The sequence below is a fragment of the Harpia harpyja genome, chromosome 4 (assembly GCF_026419915.1).
Source record: "Harpia harpyja isolate bHarHar1 chromosome 4, bHarHar1 primary haplotype, whole genome shotgun sequence".
Classification (NCBI taxonomy): domain Eukaryota; kingdom Metazoa; phylum Chordata; class Aves; order Accipitriformes; family Accipitridae; genus Harpia; species Harpia harpyja.
In genome coordinates, this window is record NC_068943.1 from 16,148,249 (window position 1) to 16,156,936 (window position 8,688).

General features: G+C 59.5%; 1 protein-coding gene across 1 annotated transcript; it reads left to right on the plus strand.

Annotated features, from left to right (window-relative positions):
* Positions 1-5,059: 5,059 nt before the first annotated feature.
* Positions 5,060-7,692, plus strand: POU4F1 (POU class 4 homeobox 1). Its single transcript, XM_052786009.1, has 2 exons — positions 5,060-5,605; positions 6,577-7,692. Exons 1-2 carry the CDS (start codon positions 5,483-5,485, stop codon positions 7,624-7,626), a joined length of 1,173 nt encoding a protein of 390 aa, XP_052641969.1. The 5' UTR covers positions 5,060-5,482; the 3' UTR covers positions 7,627-7,692.
* The last annotated feature ends 996 nt before the right edge of the window (positions 7,693-8,688 follow it).

The following is an 8,688-nucleotide window of genomic DNA, read 5'->3' on the forward strand; positions in this document are numbered from 1 at the left end:
TCGGAAGGTGCTTTGATTCGCGCGGGGCGTGGGGGGGGCGGGGGGGAGCCGAGCGCTCCGCTCCCGGTTTTGGCAGCCGAGCGCACCCCGGAGCACGGCGAGACCCGGCTGACGACCGACCCCCTGCCCCCTCCGAGCCCCTGGCCGGGGCTGTCGGCGGGCGGGCAGGCAGCGGTTTTCGGCTACCCCATCGCCATGTGGCGTCCTGGGAGCGGGAGCGATCGTGGGCGCGGGTGGAAGCCAGCAGCCAACCGGTCGGTGTGGGAAGCGAGCACGGTCTGCGAGGTGTTTTGCTGGAGGGGCTTCTCGATGTGCTTTTTCATTGCTCCGCAACACTTAAAAGAAAGAGCGAGAAACTTTACCGGCAAGAGGACCTGCCGTGTTCTCCGCCGGACCTCTGCCCGGCTCCTCCGGTCTCCTTACTTTCCCGAAAGGGGACGTTGTGAACTACCTTGGGACTTAAATCACCATCAAGCGCTTCAATTTTTAATATGACAACATTCTACACTTTGGCTGCAAAAGCAGTTATTGCGGCTTGTACATCAGTAATTAGCAGGTCTTTGCTGATGTAAGGAAAGTCCTCATCAGGACATGGAAATACTTTTTATGCATTCACCCAAAGGGCTGGTTGTTGGTTTTTTGTTGTTTTTGGTTTTTTTTTCTTCTGAAGGTTGTTTTTTATCATCTAAAGGGAAAATAGCTTTTACACTAAATGGGATATTGACTTTCTGTGAACTTCACCAAATAACACATGTACTGTAGGTTTTCTGCAAGTGCTCTCACTGACACTCGGGGCAGGACGAATACCGCGACTCAAAAATGTAAAGCTAACGTTTGGTGAAATAAAAATATCCAGAATGTTTAGAGCAAGCGGTTCTGTAAGATCCACAACAACTTTTTTTATTATTTTTTAAGTCGGAATATATAGCAAACTGTGACCAGACGTTAATACTTAATATCCCAAGCTTTAGTAGAGTCATCTTTGGGGAATCCTAAAAAGAGAAATCAAATACAATGGGTTACAGTAATTAATTTATAAATCGTTTCACTGTGGGAATAAGGGGTTACTTTATTACTTTCTCGAGATAGGCAGTTCAGTCAATTAAGGAAATCTGCCTATTTCTTGCATTTGAAGCTGGAGAAATCTACGGGAGACAAGTAAATGCGTTATATATATATATGCCTCCTTCCCTTTATTGAGCATCTTGGGCCATAAAAGTAGGGCTGCAGCATGGTCGTATCTCCAATGAACTCGCCCCTCAAAGCCTGCGAGTTTATTGCCATCAGTATTCATGAGCCTGGACGTACCCACGAGGAATAGAAATAACAGCGAACATTAAGATAAAATCTATTACCAGGCCCGTGCGATGCTGAGCCTGGCTCAAGCCGTCTTCCCGGGGAGCCGGCTGCGTGTGGCGGGGAAAGCGGGGGGGCTGCCGGGGCTGGTGGCAGGGGTCCCCGGCGAGCCCCGGGGAACCCCCCCGGACAGCAGCCCCCGCGCTCGGTGGGGCAGGGGGAGCAGAGGGCGCTGCGGCGCGGGGGCCGGCTGCAGCACCGCAGCGGGCGTTACGGTCGGGGCAGCATCTGGAGGGGCTGTAATTTTAAGCGTTGCTTTAAAGTTAGCGCTTTCCCTCTTCCAAAAAAAAAAAAAAAAGTGTCCCAAGAGCTGCGAAGGAAAGTTTTTCCTCTCGGCCTTGATAAGCGACAGACCAAACCCTGCCTGAAATAAATCCCCTCCTCCTCCTCCCTCCTACCCTCTCCTCTCCGCACCTCTGAAAGATCAGGCAGAGGGAAAAGTTAGCTGCGACTCCCCATCGCAGCTGCGGCCTCCGGGGGCAGCAGGAGGGACCGGGCGGGAGCCGGCAGCCGCCGCCCCCGGAGCCACCGGCAGCCCGACGCCTCCCCAGGGTCCGGAGGCTCTTCTGGCCCCCCCACCGCACGCAGTCACCCCCGGGCCTCGGGCTGCCGCGGTGGTGTCCCGTGTCCCCCCCGGGCGATTTTAATGAAGGAGCGAGCAGCACCGGGCAGGGGATGTCTCTCCAGCAGGGCGGGGCTACTTCACCCCCCGTTTGCCAAACCGAGGAGAATCCAGCAGGATGCACACGGCGAGCTGCAGAGACAACGTGCCGACCCCCACCCCTGCCTCCAGAAGACCCCGGGGAGGTGGGACAGAAGACCCTTAGAACATCTAGAGATCCTCACCTCTTCAGCCTCCGGCTGGCGCTCGGGGCGGAGGTGGGAGGGGGGCTGAATTTTCTGCTCTTTCTGGCCGAAAAACCAAGCGCGGGAGCAGAAGGGGTCGTTTGAAAGGCGCTGGAGGGTTTGATGTTCCTCCGCCCAAGGAGAAGGTCTCGCCCACCGGCCCCTGCCCGGGCCGCCCGTCCCCGCTCCCGGCGGTGCGGGCAGGGCCGGGGCCCGGGCTGCCTGCCCTCCTGCAGACGCGCCCCAGCCCCCGCCAGCCCGGAGGTTAGAGACCCCGGCCGCAGAGGCCAAGCAGGCCGGGTGGCATGTGGGGAGGAAGGCGGGTCACCGCTTCGCCTAGAAACTCCCCCCCCCCCCCGGCCGCCTTTGTCGCCGCTCGCACCGTTTTCCCTGGCTCTGAGCGCTTCCCTTCGGGAAACCTGATGAACTTGACCTGACCGCGTCCTGGCGAGCGGGGGCCGCGCGGACCAACACCCACGCATCCCAGGCGGGGCAGCATCCCACGCCTTCCTCCACCGGGCGAGGAAGGGAGCCCGGCTTCCCTCCCCCCGCCCCCGGCCCGGGGTCAGCCGAGGAGCCCCGCGGTGTGTGCCGCTGGCTGGCTTTTCGCCGCTGGGAAGGAAAGGCAGGCTGCTCGGGCCTTTCTCCTGGAGCTAGTCGCTTCTCAGCAACTTGGCGAAAAGCGGTGGTGGTGTCTCCCACTTTCCTCCTCCCCTACATCCCTTGCCCAGGAGGCTTTCTGTTTACGAGGCATGGTAGCTTACAAATAGCTATAATAAGTGATATGACTTAATAAAAAAAGAAAGAAATAAAGAAATAAAGAAATCCACATAAAGTATGATTTGGCTATTCTGATGTAATGATTTCGATACATAAGGAGAGCCCAACCCCGCTTCAGACCGGTGGCTTTCAGTTTCAAGCTCACCCCCCTCAGAGATGAAGTTGCATTCCGCCACCCCAGGGGACGCGGTAATGGATGGAGACCTGGCTCCCTTTCGCACGAGTAATTGGCAGTCGTTCCCTCCTTCCTCCCGGCCTGGATGGGGAGCTGGGGAAGGGCTTATGAAGACAAATGTGGACTTTACCTGGGGTTGTGGTGTGTGCTGTGTGTGTGCGTGCGCGCCTGTGTGCCCTTTCGGCTGTGTTTATGCGCATAAATAAGAGGCGTTCGGGAGAAAGAGAGCAATTCCGATGCACTCCGAGGCTGTCACATCCCTGATCCAAACACCCCGCTGCCTGCCTGCCTGCCTGCAGCCCTGCTGAAGCAAACAAGGGAGCATCTGGTCGGTCACCGAGGGCCGGCTTCGGCGTGCCCCGGGGGACGGGATTCAGCGGGGGCCGTGCCCTAGGGAGTCACGCTAATCCCACAGGCACAGTAGCAGAGTCACTCCTTCCACAGTTTTGCCTCCAACTTCATAAGCAGCTGAAAGAAAAAAAATCTGCTCTAAAACGGGACAGTAACCCCGAATCACTCGTAAAAACAACCGCGCGTTATTAACCCTAGTGTCACTCCTTAACCGTTTCATTCAAAGGCAAGAGTAGTCAAAGAATAAACCACAGAAAAGCGAGAGAAAGAAAAGAGTAAGAGAGGCAGAAAGGAAGAGGAAAGAATGGAGGAATGAAAGAAAAAGAAAATAATTGTTTCTCCAGGCTACTTTTATCTTTTTTTTTTTTCTTTCAGGCTGTATAAGATGGAATCGACTCGTTTCTTGCATAAAAAGTACCTGGGTAGCAAAGGGGGGGGGGGGGGGGAGGACAGAAAGGACAGAAAGGACAGAAAGAGAGAGAAAGAAAAAGAAAGACAGAAAGACAGAAGGGAGAGAGAGAGAAAAAGAGAGAGACAAAAGAGAGGAAGACAGAGAAGAAAGAAAGAAAAGAATGAAAGCGAAGAAAGAAGGAGAGAAAGAAAAGAAAGACAGAAAGACAAAGAGAATAAAGAGAAGGAAAGAAGGAAGGGAAGAAGGAAGGGGAGAAGGAAGGGAAGAAGGAAAGAAGGAAAGAAAGAAAAAAGAAAGGAAGAAAGAAAAGGAAAGAAAGAAAGAAAGAAAGAAAGAAAGAAAGAAAGAAAGAAAGAAAGAAAGAAAGAAAGAAAGAAAAAGAAATGTATGTTCTGATCGTGATTGTTTTCTGCCCCAGACCACGCCAGTGAAAGCTGGGTTTTCCCACGGAGAGGGAGCGAGGGAAGCCGGGCTGGGAAGCCGGGAGGAAACGCACAACTCCAGCTCGGCTGCGCTTCCCGTGCAGGAAGCCCACGCTCCTGGCGGGCGAGGCGGCTGTCACCCGCGGTGCCTGACACAGCCGTACTTGCGACAAAACTTACACGGGGCGGGGGGAACCGCGATCGACCGCCTGGAAGTCGGCAGCCCCCGAGGGCTTCGAACACGCGTCCGCCGCCGCGGTTCCTTCTCCGGGCGCCGACGTGTAACTCTCGGAAGTGGCGGGGCGCGGCGGGGGGGACGCCCCCGCCTGCGGCCAGGGTCCCCGGCGCGGACTCGCCTCTCCCCTCGGCCGCGGCCGGGGCAACGCACCTCCGCGTTCCGGTCCCTGCCGCCGCTCCGAGGGGCAGGGAAGGGGCGCCCGCCCGCAGCCCGGCCGGCCCCGCCCCGGGGGCGCCCGCCGCCTCCGCGCCCCGCCGCCCATCCCCGCCCCGTCGGGGCGCCCCGGGCCGCGCCGGCGGCCGCGCAGCGCGCACGTGTGGCAGCTACAGGTGCCGCAGCCGCCCGGTGCTCGGCGCCGCTCGCTATAAGAGCGGCCCCGGCGCCGCCGCCCCGGCGAGACGGGCGAGGGCTGCGGGAGATGCAACAAGGCGCGGGGAGGCAGGGACCGGGGGCGGCGGGAGGAAAAGGAGGAGGAGGAGGAGGAGGAGGAGGAGGAGGAAAAAGAGGAGGAGGAGGAGGAAGGGGGGGAGACAGCTGATGCCTGTCAAAGCCGGAGCCGCCGCGCTCTCGCGAGAGCCCGCCCGGCGGTAGCCACGGGATGCGGGGCTCAGGTGCGGGCAGAGCGCAGCGCAGCGCGCCCGGCGCCGGGCAGCGGCAGGCAGAGGAGTGAGACGGCGGGGGCCGGAGGGAGCCTCGCCGCCCGCTCACCCACCCACCCCAGCCCCGGCCACCGCGGCAGCGGCGACGGCGGGGGGCAGGGTCCGCCGCGGCACCGCCGCCACCGGCTCCGCCACCGCCACCCGCCGCCGTCGGCGGCTTCCCCCGGCGGGAGGAGAGCGCCCGGAGAGCACTTTTCCCCCGACTTTAGGAGTGTTTGTGGATTTACATGCCAAGCCTTCAAGATGATGTCCATGAACAGCAAGCAGCCGCATTTTGCCATGCATCCCACCCTACCTGAGCACAAATACCCCTCTCTACACTCCAGCTCGGAAGCAATAAGAAGAGCATGCCTACCAACTCCACCGGTAAGGGACAAGCAGCTGCAGCTCTCCTCTTTCTTTCTTTCCTTCCTTTCTTTCTTTCTTTCTTCCTTTCTTTCTTTCCTTTCTTTCTTTCTTTCCTTTCTTTCTTTCTTTCCTTTCTTTCTTTCTTTCCTTTCTTTCTTTCTTTTCTTTTCTTTCTTTCTCTCTCTCTTGCACACACGCACACACTCTTTCTTTCTCTCTCTCTCTTTTCTGTATACTGCATGTATGTGTATGTGCATTAATAAAAAAACCGCTGCGAGGCACATTTTGACAAGCGGCGCTTAATGTTTTTTTCATGTCGTCCTCTGCAATCATCTGAGCGCCTGTGATCTTTTTTGAAAGCGGTGTTCACACGAGTCTCCGACTTCATCCACTTTCTGTATTAATTTTTATGACTCGGCCTCTGAAAAGGAATGCGCTTTATGTGCTCTTGTGTTTGACACAATTCCCCAGCTGAGAGTTACAGATCCATTTCTTCTCCTCCTTTCTCTTCTTCTTTCGTTCCTTTTTTTTTTTTTTTAATTTATTTGTTCCCTTCACGCCCTCGTCCTCTCTTTTTCGGATTCCCCCCCCCCGGCTTCCTGCCCTTTCTACTCTTCGCTTCTTCTTTTCCTCTTTTGCTCCCCTTCCTCGCTTCCCCCCCCCCCCCGCCCCCCATTATTCTACCCCATCCCCTCTTTCCCTTCACTTCCCCGTGCTGTCTGCTGCTACAACCCGCTTCCTCCATTCACTTGGCTCTTCCCCCCGTACCCCTTTACACGTGCATACTGCCCCCCCCCCCCGCCCGGTCACCCCGACTTTGCCCACCTCCCCTCTCCCCTCCCGGGCTCCCCTCCCTCGGCTTTCCCCCCCTCCTTCCCCCCGGCGCTCCCGCGACGCCCCGCTTCCCTCCCGCCGCCCCTTTGCCTCTCCGCGCTGTGCCCCGCTGCCCTCCTCTCCCCGCACCCCGCTCTGTTTTGTGTCCCTTGCAGCTGCAGAGCAATATCTTCGCCAGCCTCGATGAGACCCTGCTGGCGCGGGCCGAGGCTCTGGCCGCCGTCGACATCGCCGTCTCGCAGGGCAAGAGCCACCCGTTCAAGCCGGACGCCACGTACCACACCATGAACAGCGTCCCCTGCACCTCCACCTCCACCGTGCCGCTGGCGCACCACCACCACCACCACCACCACCACCACCAGGCGCTGGAGCCCGGCGACCTCCTCGACCACATCACCTCGCCCTCCCTGGCGCTCATGCCCGGCGGAGGCGGCGGCGGCGGCGGCGGCGGCGGCGGCCACGACGGGGCGGGCGGCGGCGGCGGCGGGGCCGGCGGCGGCGGGGGCGGCGGCGGCGGCGGCGGGGGCGGCGGCGGCCTCATCTCCACCTCGGCCCACCCGCACTCGCACATGCACGGCCTGGGCCACCTCTCGCACCCGGCCGCCATGAACATGCCGTCGGGGCTGCCGCACCCGGGGCTGGTGGCCGCGCACCACGGGGCCGCGGGGCAGGTGGCCTCGGCGGCGGCGGTGGTGGGGGCGGCCGGCTTGGCCTCCATCTGCGACTCGGACACGGACCCGCGGGAGCTGGAGGCCTTCGCCGAGCGCTTCAAGCAGCGCCGCATCAAGCTGGGGGTGACCCAGGCCGACGTGGGCTCGGCGCTGGCCAACCTGAAGATCCCGGGCGTGGGCTCCCTCAGCCAGAGCACCATCTGCCGCTTCGAGTCCCTCACCCTCTCCCACAACAACATGATCGCCCTCAAGCCCATCCTGCAGGCCTGGCTGGAGGAGGCCGAGGGCGCCCAGCGGGAAAAAATGAACAAGCCCGAGCTCTTCAACGGGGGGGAGAAGAAGCGCAAGCGGACTTCCATCGCCGCCCCGGAGAAGCGCTCCCTCGAGGCGTACTTCGCCGTCCAGCCCCGGCCCTCCTCCGAGAAGATCGCCGCCATCGCCGAGAAATTGGACCTCAAAAAGAACGTGGTGCGGGTTTGGTTTTGCAACCAGAGACAGAAGCAGAAACGGATGAAATTTTCCGCCACCTACTAGGGGCGGGCGGGAGGGGCGGCCCTGGCACCGGGGGCACCGGGAGGGGGGCCGGGCCGGGCCGGGGCCGCGGGGGACGCCCACGCACCGCCGCCGTCGCCCGAGACGCCGCGGGAAGCTCCTGGGGACCAAGGGACGATGCAGAAATGAAAACGCGAACTCCTCGGGGGGGGGGGGGGGGCGTGCGGGGGGCGGTGGGGTGCGCTATCAATTATTAAGAGAAAGAGACACCGGGACGCCAACGAGAAGCAGCAGGAGGGCGGAGGTAAAAACGCTCTCGAAACCCGTGGGGGTCACTTCTGCGGCCCCATCCCCCCTCTGCCCCCCCACCCCGACAGAAAGCGGGAGAAAGAGCAACTTAAAGCATAAACACACCCAGACACACACCAATAAATACCGTGACAGCAGCAACCACAAACCGAGAAACCTAAGTCACAACTTTCCGAAGGAAAACAAAACCGACCAACAAACCCGGAAGGCGAAACTGTCGGTGACGATGCTACGTTTGGTTTGGGTCTCTTTTCATTACTTTTCTGGTTTTCTTTCTTTTCCCTGGCTTGGTAATGAATGAGGACGGCGGTGGATTGGGGGGGGAGGGGGGTGTGTCTTTTTCTTTGCTTGGCTTGGGGTTTTTTTGTTTTATTTTGGGTTGGGTTTCTGTATTTTGGTTTGGTTTTGGTTTGTTGTTGGTTTTTGTTGGTTTGGTTTTTTTGTTTCCCTCGAATGCGGTTTTTCGCGAGGCTTTGGCGATGGGTCTTGTCTGTGCCGGGGGAGCGGTGCGAGCGGGGCCGGGGCCGGGGCCGGGGCCGGAGCAGGCAGCCGCAGCCCGGCGGGGCAGCCGGAGCTCCCGAGGCTCGGGAGCGGTCCCTTTCCTCTCCGCTCTCGCCTCGGTAATCCTAGCTAGCTCAAGGAAAACAAACAAACAAACAAGTTACTCCACAGCCCCTTTGTTTCTCTTCCCTGGCCCGCGCGGTTTGCGTTTTTCCATCCGTGGCCGGAGACAGGTCCCTGTCTGTCTCTGCAGAGACGCGTCCGGAGGCAGATGCCAAACCTGCCCGAGCAGGG

Excerpts from the sequence above, each read along its gene's own strand:
- POU4F1 (XM_052786009.1), top strand. The coding sequence starts at position 5,483 with ATGATGTCCATGAACAGCAAGCAGCCGCATTTTGCCATGCATCCCACC. Across the intron at positions 5,606-6,576 it reads CATGCCTACCAACTCCACCG|CTGCAGAGCAATATCTTCGC; the intron begins GTAAGGGACAAG and ends TGTCCCTTGCAG.